Source organism: Mycteria americana, chromosome 2 (assembly GCF_035582795.1).
Source record: "Mycteria americana isolate JAX WOST 10 ecotype Jacksonville Zoo and Gardens chromosome 2, USCA_MyAme_1.0, whole genome shotgun sequence".
NCBI classification, from domain to species: Eukaryota; Metazoa; Chordata; class Aves; order Ciconiiformes; family Ciconiidae; genus Mycteria; species Mycteria americana.
In genome coordinates this window covers 93,062,490-93,077,445 of record NC_134366.1, presented here as the reverse complement: position 1 = coordinate 93,077,445, position 14,956 = coordinate 93,062,490, and the positions used below count along the sequence as shown (strand labels likewise).

Here is a 14,956-nt window from a genome sequence, read left to right as displayed (position 1 = left end):
ACCAGAGTGGTGCAGAAATTCTGGTGTTCAGATGTTTCTTGGATCTTTGTAGATACAGCTAACTTTGAACCATCCCTGTACTTTGTTTTCTACCATTCTTTAATTTCTTATAATGTTATAAGGACATTAATTCTTTAATTTCTCCTTTCTAGCTTCTCAACCCCAATTACATTTATGATGGTAAGTTGCTTTAATTTTTAAAAGTCCTAGTAAATATAATTTGATTAAAACATGATTTACTTTGTTTAAGTTTGCTTGACATGAATTACATCAGGAACTGAGTGTTTTCTATCAAAATATACATAGGCTCTTTTTGGATAAGGGAGACAGTTAATGAAATACGTCATATTTATTTTTTAAGATGCAAGGAACACATTTTTCTTCCCAAGTCCAAAACAACATAAAATGCAAGGACCATATGACATCTTCAGAAAGATTTGCACTCTGCTGCATTTGCATGGAGACTGTATGGAAGTTGGGCCTTGCTGAATTTGCAAAATAACAAGGGCAGGAGTTGGAGACCACCTGCTTCATTTTTAACCTTGCACCCTAGGAAACATTCAGGACCTGTCCAGTGCAGAGGCTGATCAGGACAAAGATAGTGGCCCTCTGGGGTCAGAGCCAAACTGGGTTTTTATCTTAATAAACAGAACCAAACTTTTTGAGTTTCACCTGTATGCAAAAAGGGAAACCGCTACAGTGCCCCAGTGGATGAGTGAGGTGTTTTGTGTTCCCTTTTGCAAACTTAGCTGGATATAAAGATAGCCTGGCTGAGCACATCCTTAAATGCTTTTCACTGTAGGGTTTCCTCAGCTTGCCATAAACAGGGTATTTGGTTCACCATGGTAGGCTTCAGGGTTAACCGTGGCATAGCAGTTGTGTCCAAGTTCATGCAGAGAAAAATTCACTAGCTCCGCAGAGCCCCAGCAAGTGGCCTAACCATGGATGTGCTCCAAGGGTAGCTACACCTTGGAAATGTAAAGTACCATACTACTTTGCCTAATAGAAAAGAGTGCAAGGAATAGAAAAGCAAATTGATTAACTTCAGTTGACCTAATGCCATTTATTTTTTTTTTCCAGTTCCCCCAGAGTTTATAATACCATTGAGTGAGGTAACATGTGAGACAGGAGAAACCATCGTGCTTAGGTGTAAAGTCTGTGGTCGCCCCAAGGCTTCAGTTACTTGGAAAGGTCCTGATCATAACACACTGAGCAATGACGGTCATCACAGCATTTCGTACAGGTACAGTAATTTGTGTAATGTTCAACAGGAACTGCTGAAACTGTTATATTTTCTATTTGCACCCTTGGTGCAGGATAGCTTTTGGCTTTGAGGCATAAAGATAGGATTGCCCTCAGACAGAAATATGTCACAGCTGGGATTTTCTGGAAATGTGTAACTTCCATGTATTGCTGGGGTACCCAAATGTCATATTCAGTTGATTTTTAAAAACAAAAGAAAATTCAGCTGGTACTTCTGATTAGCTATTGGAGAAGCCATTGTGGTTCCGTCACGCTGACCTGGTGCTTGAACCAGAACGGTATGTTGCGACATGCTAGTGCTGTGACATGCCATCTGCCAATCCCTTATTTCCATTAGTAGCATACCGTCATTTTTGAGGCAAATGACTGCTTTCAGATAACACTACAGTATTTTGCAAAGAAAAGTCTCTGGTTCCTACTGACATGGCAGTGTCGCTGTCTTCATTGTTGAAGCACGGAAGTTAAGTTTTTTGTCTGTTTTTAGCTTTGCTATGATAGAACTTAACAAACTAACTGGAAACTCAAACACCTGATTAATAAGAGAAATTGCTGTATTTTGGAATGTGAAACTGCATGTTAGAAAAGTTTGGGGGGGGGGGTTTGTGAAAATGCATTATTTTATATACATAAAATGTTGCTTAATGAGTAACTTCAGTGTGAAGAAATGTCTTATTTATGAATTACGCTTTCCGTTCAGAACTAGGGGTTTTTTTGTGAAAACTTTCCTCATCAATAGATAGAAGAGTATGTCATCATCTTAAAGGTTGTGTGGTATAGCCCAGCTTACCTGCAAACTTGATGGCATGTTATACTGTTCTTTTTTACCTCCTGCTGCTGGTCCTTTTTCCTTTCACTGGGTATAATTTTTTTTTATGGGAGACAGACATTGTGGCAGCTCTGCTACTGCATCCAGGACCATTGTGAGAGATAAGAGTTAGATTCACTAGGTTTAATTCACTGTGATCCATTACTGTTACAGAATTATATTCAGTAAATCATGTTGGCTGTGGCTGACAGATTTTTAGAAATAATAATCATGAAATGTTCTTTGAGCTGGGGGAGGGGAGTCATCTTCTTATGTTCCTAAAATTTACATTCATTTTTTTCCCTGAAATTAAGTCGTGTGGTGAAGACCATGACAAATAGTTTTTGATTCAGTCAGTCAAATGACTTGCAGTAACTGGGATGGATCCAAAGGAAAGTAATAAGAATGATAGAAAATCTTGAAAATATGCCCTGTTGTGAAGGAGTAACACAATGTTAGGGTTGTTTTGAGCCTAAAGGTGAAAAGCGTAGGGAGGACTTGCCAAGTATTCACATCTGTAAGAGACTTCTGCAAATAGAATTATCTGCTGTTCATGTCCATGGTAGATGGTCAAAAAAGACATGAAGTGCACAGAGGAACAGTTAAGTACATATTTAAAGACAAACCATCAAACAGAAAAGGTGCTTGGGCAGTGAGAAAGATTAAGGAAGAGTCTGCAGAATCTTTCTCCTATGGTCTTACATAGCTTATTGCTGTCTCTGCCCTGGAGACATTCCATCCTCATTCTCCCAGATTCTCAGGTCTCCAAAGTTGTGGTGAGGTGCACCTTTTGTATTGAAGGTGTAGTCCTCTCTTACAAGGGATGGATGCTCTGAAAGTACAAATGTTAGATCAGCTTCTATATGCTGGGAGTCAGGGATGGAAATTAACCTTTCAGAAAGAACAGTGATGGATGGTTGTCTCAATACGGCTTCTCATAATTGGAAGGAAGTAGAGGAAGCAGGAAGAAACGGGGGAAGCATTTGATTTTTCAAACACAATGGAGCCTAGGACGTGCTGAGACAGAGTGTCAGTGAGGATGTTTTTCTAATAGTCTGTAGGACATTCCAAGATACTTGATGGACACAAAGTGCTCAAATTCTGGTAGACGATTCTGAAATGGCAGGGACAGGGTTTGTCTAGAGAGAGATAGGGGCTGGAGAATAAGAAATATTAACAGTATCTATCTAACTTTGTCTGATTTCCATAACTTAAGGTCTGTAAAATTAATATAAAGTTAATGGATGCCTTTGTGTTTCCCAGTGACTTAGGAGAGGCTTCACTGAAAATCATTGGCGTCACTGCAGAAGACGATGGTATCTATACATGTATAGCTGCAAACGATATGGGTTCGGTTTCATCTTCTGCCAGTCTACGAGTTTTAGGTAGGCCTGTCTCTCTCTCTTTTTTTTTTTTTTTTTTTTTTTTTTTAATCTAATTACATTCAAAGTGTCTGGTACCCATAGTACAGGAAAAAGAAAACTCTGGCTCTTTGGCATCCCTCTGTTAAAGCAGTATTATAATAAACATTTTCACCTGCGATATATTAGTTGTTTCAGCAGGAATAGGTGGACTTCTAGGATATAACTAATTAGAGGTTCATACAGACAAGATGCCTACACAGTACTGTCAATATTCATTTACCTTGTGTGTCAATACTAGTTCAAATGTAGTATGATAAAATAACATTTTGTCACCTGCATTCTTACTTTAGTCTCAACGAAAGCTACTATGCCAACATGTATAATTTCTACAGTGTACAGATAAGAAAAGAGGAGCGTTGCTCTGTATTTTAATATGTTCCTTTGCTTGAATTGTAAAGCCACAGTGTTCAGGAGAACATATAACTGTTTCTTGTCTTTGCGTCATGGATCTACACTTAAATTACATTATTTCAGTACCTGAAGTGAGGCAACCTGAATGTCTGTGAGAGAATGAAAAGGAAACCCGCAAAGATGAAAAATCCCTGCGTTTTGGAGGCAAACAGCAAAGGAAAAAAAAAGTGGTCTTTATTTGACGTGTTTGATGGCATAAGTGATAAGTTTCAGTGTGTGCTTGTACATTCAGTTATTCTTCTCTTAAGTGTTCTGGATCCTCCATTTTTAGAAATGTGGAAAACACTGAGACAGCAGGATAGCAGGCTTTCTTACATGTAGTTTATAACAATTGATGCTGTCTTGGTCCTTTAATCTATTGAGAGGCCCATATATCTATCCATTGGTGAGAATTAATTAATAGATTTTAGGTGGAATGGCTCTGTCTCAAATTGACTCATATAAAAGAAAATAAGATATGAAGTGCTGCATTCTCTCTTTGTATGTCTGTCCCAGCTGATATGGGGACTTGTATAGTTGTCCCAAACCTCTCCAAAATATGTTTTTTCTTCCCTTTTTTTCCAAAAAACTTTGCCATTTTCCTGGAATGTTGAAAACAGACTGTGAAAGATGTGTCCCTTCTAAAACTTCATCTGAAATTTTTGCGTGTTTATAATCAGTGCTGCCACTTTGAGCTCAGCTTGTTGGCAGCCACAGTAAGTGCCTTACTGTCAACATATTGAGGTGGTTATTATTCCCAGCACTTCCTGCTAACTGACCCAAGACAGCCAGTAGTTAGCCCTAGGATGCATATGTTGCAATGTATAAAAGAGGCAGAAAACAAAATTTTGGTCTTTACACTAATGTTTCCTGAAAAATAGAGCTTTTTTTTCAGGTAGCTGCTATGCTGTCTGATCACTTTTTTTTTTTCCAGTGGCAGGTGTATTGTTGATAATGAGACATAATGTAAAATACCTATTCTTGTTGCTGTTTCCTTCAGTTTGCCAAGGTTACTCATTCCTGTACAGACAGCTCCCACTGCACCTGAATTAGTTCCACTATAGAATTTGTTTTGCTGCATTGGCCGGGCTGCTTTGGCATGTAATCCAGTTCATCTTGCTGCCACACTGTGTCATATGGGGATTAACAGGACGGGGTGATTCCACTGATAGTGTATCAGCCAAGGCAACTTTCTAGTCAGGGGAGTAAAAAGCTTTCGATGGACAAGAACCAATGTGAAACTGTGTGCTTTAAGGAACTGGTGTAATGAGTGTCCTTCCTACACCAGTACAGAAGCCCAAAACCGTGATTTGGCCAGAATCAGAGTCACAGAAGTCTTCTAGACTAAACTACTGTCTTTCAGCCACAGACCTTGGTCTTACTGACCTTGCCCAAAAGTAAGCGTTCACTTTTCAATCAAAACTAAACCAGAATTTGTCATGTCTTGGTTACTCTGCAACTAGACTTCAGAAGACAGGCGGCTGTGTTTCCCTAGCCCTTCTACTCAGCTCTACCAATACTTTTACAAAGTTCTGGCTCCAGTTTTTCTGCAGCCATCCTACCCTCCATTTCCCCAGTCCATTAGAGCAAAATGAAAACTCTAAGGCTGTATCACAAAGTAAGGTTTCAACATCAGTCTATGAAGTCTTTTTCAGTCCATTGGACTTGAAGGACTTGCCATTTGATTGCAGTCAATTCTTGTGCGTTATCTCCTCCAGAATACTCTTCACCTTCTGTTGCTGTAGTAGTCTTCATAACCCATCAATAAAGTAGTTGATTACAGAAATAATTTTCTTTCTGAGCTGCAAGAGGATGGACAATATGAGGCCATGAGTTTCTTTTTAATATGCACACTCAGCTTCAAGCGAAAGATGATAGGGGCCAGTCTGACTGAGGCAAATTGCTACTGAAATCTATTCCCAAACAATATGAAGTCCAAATATTTCTCCTTTTGCAAACATCTGAAATAACCATTGGTTATAATGACAACAATTCTGAGGAGGATCTGACGATATTAAATGTTGGCCATACTGTCTTTTTCTCTCTCTCTCTCTCTCTTTTTTCTTCTTTCCCCTTTTTTCTTTTTTTCCTTTTTTTTTCCTTTTCTTTCTTTTTTTTTTTTTTTTTTCTTCTAGGTCCTGGAAGTGATGGGATCATGGTAATCTGGAAAGACAACTTTGATTCCCTTTACAGTGAAGTGGCTGAGCTTGGCAGGTGCGTTCTGTATGCTGATCTCCAAAGTTGTCTATGTCAAAATATGAACTTCTCATTCAAAAAATTAAATTATCTTTGAAAATACTTATCATATGAGCCCAAGAGGCCAGAATTACATCAGATTAAATAGAGATGAAGAAGAGAAAATCTTGCCAGCACTAGATGGCACTGCATAAACAGAACGTATTTAGGCTGAAGTGGTATCATACCTTAAGGGATGTGTGTTTTTCAAATACTTTGGAAGGCTACATAGTCTTTTTTTTTTTTTTTAAACATGCCTTACAGTGACTGACACTGCTTCTGTAGTGAAGCTCTCCTAAGCCTTTTTATTTAGGGTATGAAAATTACAGACAGAAAAGTATGAAAATGAGCAAAATGCAAAATAAGTCACATAGAATATTCATTTCTCCAGCTTAATTATGACCTTTGAAAGCTGGATGCTACTCTGACTTGAGGTCTCTGCAAGTGTGATAAAACAGATCTCTGTCAGAAGCTAATTATTTATACAGACACATTTTATAGAAGATGCATGTACTTAAAACTCTTCTTTATGTCCAGAAACTACTCTGTAAGGTTAGCTTATTGGAGACCTAAAATTAGATCTCTCTCAGGATATCTTTCAAGGTAAAAGTATGTCCTTAGTGCATCTCTCAGTTAATTCTTTCCTTCCAATATTGTATTCCAGGGGCAGATTTTCTGTCGTTAAGAAGTGTGACCAGAAGGGAACCAAGCGAGCAGTAGCCACTAAGTTTGTGAATAAGAAGTTGATGAAGCGAGACCAGGTTACCCATGAACTTGGAGTCATGCAGAATCTCCAGCATCCCCAGCTCATTGGCCTTCTCGATACCTTTGAGACCTCCACCAACTACATACTAGTGTTAGAAATGTGTGTGGACCATAATGTTATCTGTAAAATACAACCTGTGCAGCTGACTTTCCGGGGCTTTTATAGTGGTTTATGAATAAGGAACTTTAAGGTTTCACAGAATTTTGAAGACACCTAAATAAAAGATTGCAGGGGTCTCATGCTGTTATTAAAACATTGAGTTTAATAATATACTCAGAAGGAAATAAGTTGATACATTAAACTGATATGTAGGTGATTATCTTAGTCTGAAGGTCCAGAAATTATTTTATGTCAAGCCATTATACAAGTGAATTAGGAATATTGTGATCTGGTAGCTTGATATCAAATCTCCTCTTCATGCACTAGTCCTCTGTCTTCTAGGTGCTGCAGGCTATGGTTATTCCTGTAGTTTATGGCAGGATATATCTGGTCTTTCAAGTCTGGCTAAAATTACAGTATTCCTTCCTTTCTTTCTCTGCCTTCACCCTCTGCTCCCACTTCAGAATTGTAGGTGCAGGTCAACTGTAAGTGACATAGTACATTTTCACAGATGATCAAGCCAAACATCAGAAACGGTGATTACTTGATGCAGTTGTAGTTTTTAAGAGACACTTGCCTTAAGCATTTTTTAATATAACTTTCAAAATTTATGTTTTCCTTTCAGTTCTGATATCTGAATTGAAACAAAATATAACCCTTGTAATTCCAATAGGGCTGACCAGGGTCGCCTTCTAGACTATGTCGTGCGATGGGGAAACCTCACAGAAGGGAAGATCAGACTCTACCTGGGAGAGATTCTGGAAGCTGTGCAGTATCTTCACAACTGCAGAATAGCACATTTGGACCTAAAGGTGAGGAGTGAATGGGATTCCTGGTAGTGTGTGCCATTGCAGGCATAAAACCCTCCCTCTTCTAGGAAACTGGCAGATTGGAGTATAGAACTGTGAATTGCTTTGAGACTGTATGAAGAAGGGTATGGGGCGGTGCTCCATCCCCAAACGCTTTAGATCACTCATAGCCAGCAAAGCAGAAACTTTGAATTCCCTGTGCTTTCTCCTTAAAGCTTGCTGGCCACATGTGTTCCTTTTTGCTGGAAATAATTGCTGATAGGAACAGTTTTGTTTGATTATTTTTTATTTATTTATTTTCTGAGGAACTTGCAGCAGAAATCCATTTCTTTCTCAAGAAGCATAGAGTTTGTTGTGAAAGAGACTGCTTTTCCTCTGTTCCTGCAAATCTGTTTCTCATCATTGCACTTTGAGGGTTGTGGTATCTGTGTGAATGGTACCTGTTGGTCCTCTCTTCTGCCCTGTGAATTTTACTTGAGCCACAAGGATTTGATGCATTCTGGTAGAAAAAGCTATATAAGAAGGTCTTAAGGTGAATATTAATTACAAACTTATTCTTTATACTCTTATTTTCAACCTGTATTTGAATAATAAGGAATTTTGGCATTGAAAAGTCATCTTTGTAGGCAGGGTCTCTTTAGCAAAAAGGGGTCATGGTGAGAAAAAGCAAAAAGAGCCGGCATCTTCCCTCCACATACTTCTGTTTTCCAAGCAGAAACAGTCTGGTCTGCATATCATGGAGTTTAAACATTTAAAGTTTTCTAGTGCTCTGTGGAGTTCACCAGTACTTTTTGCAGTCTTAAAAACTAGTTGTAGGTAAGTCACTCTTATTTTGCTAAGATCACAGGCACAGCAGCAGTAGCTTCAGAAATAAAAGCATAAAAATAATTCCACTTTCAGCTCACCAATCGTGGGGCAGTTCTTTTGAAGCCGTGTGCATCCAACAGGATCTGCTGCTGCCATAGTGTCATTAACAGTGCTTGACTTCATCTGTACAGCTGCATTACGCTAAAGAATCACCAAGTAAAGCTGAATTCTGTTGAAAGCATCATGAAAATTCTGACAGGGTCTCCCAATCTTTAAATGCCAGGGTTTTGTCGTAAAGCAAATAGAGCAGTTGCTTTATTCACCCTCTATTTGTAATTGCTGTTCCTTAAGCTTAAGTTCCCAAACACAGGTTCCTGGGAAACTTTGCAGAGCTGTTATTGTGAACATCTGTAGTATTATCTGGCAGAACTATATTTCCTGCAAAAATTATAGTGCCAGCAGCTGAAACACATTCGTTGCATACTGTAGTTGGCAAGAGACTGCCTGCCGGTTGGTCAGGGGGAAGCCTTGGTAGGACTGCCTAGGAGCTTTGCAGAGCTGGCCTTCGGCAGTGATCCTCATAGCTTGTAGCTGTTTGTTATGTTCTTGAGCTGACAGCACTGGCTGGGAAACAGTAATGTTGGAGCGTTAAACGTGTGTTAGACTGACTTGAAAGAAGACATTTTAACTTTTGCTTTTATGTTTTCTAGCCTGAAAATATTTTGGTGGACCAGAGTTCCACTAAGCCAACAATAAAACTGGCTGACTTTGGAGACGCAGTCCAGCTCAATACCACGTATTATATCCACCAGTTACTTGGAAACCCAGAGTTTGCAGCTCCTGAAATTATTCTTGGAAATCCTGTTTCCCTCACTTCAGATGTTTGGAGCATTGGAGTGCTCACATATGTCCTTCTTAGTGGCGTCTCTCCTTTCCTGGATGAAAGTGTGGAGGAAACTTGCCTGAATATTTGCCGCTTAGACTTTAGTTTCCCAGATGACTACTTCAAAGGAGTTAGCCAGAAGGCCAAAGATTTTGTATGCTTCCTACTTCAGGATGACCCAGCTAAGCGTCCCTCAGCTGCACTGGCCCTCCAGGAGCAATGGCTGCAGCTGGGGAATAGCAAAAGTGCTGACAGCATTGATATATCCAGACTGACTTCGTTCATTGAGCGGCGAAAACACCAGAATGATGTTCGACCCATCCGTAGCATTAAAAACTTCTTACAGAGCAGGCTCTTGCCAAGAGTTTGACCTTGCTTGAAGTTCTCTCTCATTCTCTTTCACCTGCCAATCAGACTGGAGATGGACTCCTCCTGCCAATCAATCAGACTGGAGATAGACTCCTCCTGCCAATCAATCAGACTGGAGATAGACTCCTCCCGCCAATCAGCTGTTGACTTGAATTTTGAGGAAAGCAAACCCCGAGCCAACCAGCTGCTAGCAAATGTTCGTGTGCAAACGCATTCCAGGGGGACCCGCGCGGGTGGCACGGGGGACTGGCAATGCAGACTTCACTGGGGTGGAGGACGATAGCACTGTACTCTGCAAAAAGCAGTCACCCGCGATACAGTAACAGTATTTTATTCAGGTTTCTGCAAAAAAAATAAAAATAGTTTTTTTAATAAACAAGAGTTGAATTTTGCAAGTGAACTTACCTACCGTTTTCAAGATTTATTCAAGGAAGAAATGCCTATGTTCAAAGCACTGGTGTTAAACAAAAACGAAATCATGCCTGGAGAAGACTCACCAAAATGGCTGCCCATTGATACGGCCTCCATTTATAACATCTGGTTTTCACTCGGTCCTAGAGCTTTCCAGTTGCCTCGCCTGTATGTATCTCACGTAGCAGTGCACTGAGATCAGACTCTGCTTTTAAGTGCATCCAACCTCAAAGTTTTTGCATACAAATAGAATGAATCGTTTTGCTCTGATAAAATGTAGGCCTTACTTGTATATAGACTGTTACCTGCCTTCGGTCTGTAATTTTTTTTTTTTTTGGTCCCCTCCCCTTATCCTTTTTCCCCCTTCTTCCTAAATGATGGTATACCACTGTGCGGGTCTTCAGTTTGGGTCAGTACTCACTGTCCCCTTAGAAAATGACTTCGGGTTGGTACCCAGCTTGCCAACCCAATTGTCAAGCAGTATACAGCAGGATGAGATACTGTAAATGCACTCATTTGGGATTTTGTTTTCTTTCATATCATGTGCAATGTTGTGGCTTTAACATTTTATGCAACTATTTATGAGGACCTCTGTTGTAACTGTAATAAATATATAGAAAAAGCACATACTTAGTACGGCGAGCTTTATGGTTTTGTTTGTGTGTTTGGGGTTTCTGGGTGGGCAGGGGTGGGTGTGTTGTACCACACTGTCATTATTAGTTTAAGATGAGGGTTAGTGTAGAATTTAGTCAAGACTAGACAGTTTTAAGGATTGTTAAAAAAAAGAGAGAGAGAGAGAGAGAGATTCGTATCCCAAATCTCAAACTGGTTAAGAAGTAGGGTGACACTTTTTAAAATTTATTATTATATTCAAAATGCCAAAGTCTGACTTTCCCAAAATCGGTCTCAACACTTACTACTTTTTAGAATTTTCAAATCTGTGTTTACTTCTTTCTGTGAAATGAACAAATGAATTTTGTGCTCTTTGGTGAAGAATACATTCAGAAAGTAGTGGTCAGATGAGGAGAATCTGATACGTAATGTAATTGTCTTAGTAACTGTTTTTAAGGTTGAAGTAATATTAACGTGAGCTATTTAAAAAGACAGAGATGGTTTTCTGTGCATCACTGAGTTCATATGGGTGTGTTGTCATCTATGTTTGTGTGAAATGCCGTGTTTAAAGAAACCAAGCCGACATCCCACAATAGTTAGATATATGGGTCTTAAGCCATAACCTAGCTTGGGTTAGTTTTGAGCTTTGCGGCTTCCACTGTATTCTATTTATTCCTTTTTTGGTTTTGGGGGTTTTTTTGTAAAGTTGTACAGAAACTTTTTAAAAGAAAACAACTGACTTCAAAACTGGATGTGTATTCGTACCAACCTCATATCATTATGTTTGTGTATTATTTTCCTTTATTGTTTTAGTTAAATTTTTGCTTTATTTTGCATGTATATTTCTTTGTACAGTGACGTTACATGTTTACACAGTATGACGTGATGTAAATATTTTATTTTGCCATCAGTTATTTTGAAAAAAATTAAACATATTTGACATATTTGTCTGATCTCTTGCTTTAAGGAGTTTGAAAGTTTAGGTTTGGTTATATTTTAATTGGGCTCTGTATTTAAAAAGAAAAAAGTACGTTATTTTAATGCCATAAAATTCATTTTAAATTGCAATGATGTATCTTTCATGCCTTACAAAATAATATTTGCCTTTGCTCTAAGTGTTGAGTGCTTTGTAGTGTCATGATTGCTTTTATATAAAACATGCGTAACTCTCTAACTGTGGAAATTCATTATAGTCTTTATTAGCTAGTAAATTTTGACCAGCAGAGTTTTCTACCAGATGTTCTCAGTTAAAGACTGAAGGATCATATTTCAGTTTAATATTAAACTGGGGAACAGATTTCCCACATCTTTTAGGCAATCCAGATTCATTATGAAGAAAAGTTACTTTCAACCGTTACATGGGTTTTGCAGCTAAACTCTGTTCGCATCCTATAAGGGATGAAGCAGGAAAGTTTTTCATTGTGTATATTTATCTCTCCCTTTTTCTGCTATCTTTAATCTATTTGCAATTCAGAATGAAGTGAAAGGTCAGGGAACGATACAGAGTGTTTATGCTTGTTACTGCATTGTATACATGATTTTTTTTTCCAGTCTTTATTCCGCTATTACCTGTCAAGTGATGAAACAGTCCCTTTATTCCTCACAATTTACTACTGAGACAGACAGTTGAGAGAAACATTTTACATTGAGACAGAGAATATTCAGGAAGGATGTACTGCAAGGATGAGCCACTGGAAGCTTTTCCCGTGACAGGGAAATAGATGGCAACATGCTCCATGGAAGAGTTTGTATCCTTGAGTTCTCAAAAATACTTTTTCTTGACTGAAGATACACTCAAGTGGGGAGAAGTTACCCAAATGCTATACAGAGAAATAATGTACTTGTAGGTGTTTTAAGTAGCAGAAATAAGTTCTTCCACTCATGTGAACAAGAGTGCACTGCTTCTGGCCCTCTCTGTGAGCCCTGTTACTTGGGAAAGCTATGATGTAGTGGAGTTTTGCACTAAAACCCGCTGTTCAGTGCAAGAGCTTCCAGCTGAAGAGAGCTTGAATGATGGGCTCCTCAACGTGGATATCTCTTCAAATGCTTTGAAGAGATAATGTATGCGTAAGGTCCTTTCGTTTTGCTAAATTGTGTAGTTGGGGCTGCAAATGCCACTTGGATTCAGTTGCGCACAGTTCTCCTTGACTGTCCTGCACACAACAAACCAGCACCACAGAGAGTGGAAACCAAAAGCATGGGTGAAAGCAGCTGGTATGAGGTTCCTGATGTGGGAATGTTGTAGAGCATAGGGAATGGCAGTCAATATTATAGCTGAAAGGGGGGAAAAATAGCCAGGGAGGTTCAAGAGAAGAATGTGTCTAAATGTTTTTTTTTTTTTTATAACATTCCCCAATCACTTCTTACTGATGGTTTAGGAAGAAGAGAAGAGGTTGCCAGACTTTGTCAGTGCATGTGTCAGTACTTTTCAAGCGGAGTTTGGGAGTGCAGGAGTTCTCCATTGCACATTTGATGAATGCCGCTTAACTTGAAAACCACTGTGTGGAAAAAAACTGTTTAGCAGAAAGCCTGGCTAGATAACATTTCCATGGTCAGGGAAGCAACCTGCATTGTCTTTCTAATGGGCAGAGGCCTAACACATACCTGCCTGTGCTCCTGAGGAGTAGGAGGGAGAGTCTGGTTTTCTCTTGTGTGAGTATAGAGAAAACTTAACTATGTCATCCTCATGCTCAGACGGGCCTATTAATGTATTGATGAATAGAAGAAAAAATAATTGTTTTTCTCTTTTTCCAAATCCAAAACCATGTTCAGGCTAGGGTGCAACAGAGATCCTCCAGAATGACACAGCAAAAGCATGTGGCCTCCTGAAAAGATTTCAGTACCTGTGCAAACCTGATTGGTAGTAGAAGATGCCTGAAAAGATAATGGAATGTTCTTTGCATGTAACATACTGCATGATGTTGTCAGGAAACATTAAAACCCCACTGCTGAGGCAGTCAATGTAGGACTCCATCAAAAAGAGGGGCTGGTGAGTAAGAAATGAATGTAACCAAGGGGAAAACCAATGGTTGACTTGAGGTTAAGCCCCATGGTTCTCAAAATCTTGAGAGAAATGAAGACAGGAATATACTTATTCACAGCCACTGGTTAGTGAAATCTATGAGTAGCTGGCATTTAGTGAAGTATTTGGACAGCCAATCTTTGCTGCGAACAGCAGTGTATTTGTGTGCAAGGAGTGTTACCGTGTCTGCTCCAGTCCAGAAGATGAGCTAAGCTTTATATACCCTTTCCATGTGTGTATAGACTCAGTGTGGGTGTGTTACTAATTTCTCTGCTATAGGGATTCGGCTGCATGTGGAGTTAGGTAGAACCGGGTAAGACCAAGTTTCTGTATTTGTTTAAACCAGCTCCAGGTATTGTGGTGGTTTTGTCAGAACCACTGCTTTATCCCTTAGGCAAAAGGGATTGGGCAAATAGGTTTGAATTTTTTTCTGAAATTAAATCTTGCTGGAGGTTATATTAGAGAGTAACAGATAGGGTTTGCATCTGCAGAGGTTGTACTTCCACTACTTTTTGCACATTCACATCTGCCTAAGCAGTCAAGACAAAAGGCTTTTTCTGTGTGCACCATAATGCAAGAGCATGAGGTGATGGTGCCCACTGTTCTCTCTCCTTCCTGGCAAGCAAAGACACGTACCCAGCACCTCAGGCTTCACATGTCTGGCGGTAACCTCAGCATGTCCCAACTAGATGCACTCAGTGGTCCGCCATGCCATGCCGTAACACCGAGCATCAATACCAGAATGAGATCTCCCATTTTGCTGACCTGTCACAGGGACAAAGAGCCTGATGCGTAGAAACATCAGAATATGCTTCTCTCATGATGTCTTTTGTCCTCAAAACAGGAACGCTTCTCATTTCCCCTAATTCACTCCCCTTAGCCCTACCCAAAAAGCTTCAGGGGAATGGGGGTGGAGGGGCAGCTGGATTTATTGAGGAGAGCAGTCTGATCTCCTCCTCTTACCCTAGTAGTGTCAGGAGAGCCAGCACCAAGCCTGCTAATAATAAACTCCCATCAGCCAATGTATGCCTTCCAATAAAAGAAGCCATTATGAACCCTAG

The 14,956-nt window shown here is 39.6% G+C and overlaps 1 protein-coding gene across 3 annotated transcripts in view; it reads left to right on the top strand.

Moving 5' to 3' along the window:
* The window catches only part of TRIO (trio Rho guanine nucleotide exchange factor), a 259,780-nt gene extending 247,765 nt beyond the window's left edge, over positions 1-12,015 (top strand). Inside the window, exons 50-56 of one of the 3 annotated variants that reach the window (XM_075494017.1) lie at positions 153-180; positions 1,081-1,243; positions 3,332-3,453; positions 6,018-6,096; positions 6,782-6,982; positions 7,656-7,794; positions 9,309-12,015. In XM_075494017.1, the coding sequence (XP_075350132.1) occupies positions 153-180; positions 1,081-1,243; positions 3,332-3,453; positions 6,018-6,096; positions 6,782-6,982; positions 7,656-7,794; positions 9,309-9,851 (1,275 nt within the window). In that variant the 3' untranslated portion in view covers positions 9,852-12,015. The other 2 variants (XM_075494016.1, XM_075494018.1) reach the window with 2 other exon arrangements.
* Positions 12,016-14,956: the final 2,941 nt, after the last annotated feature.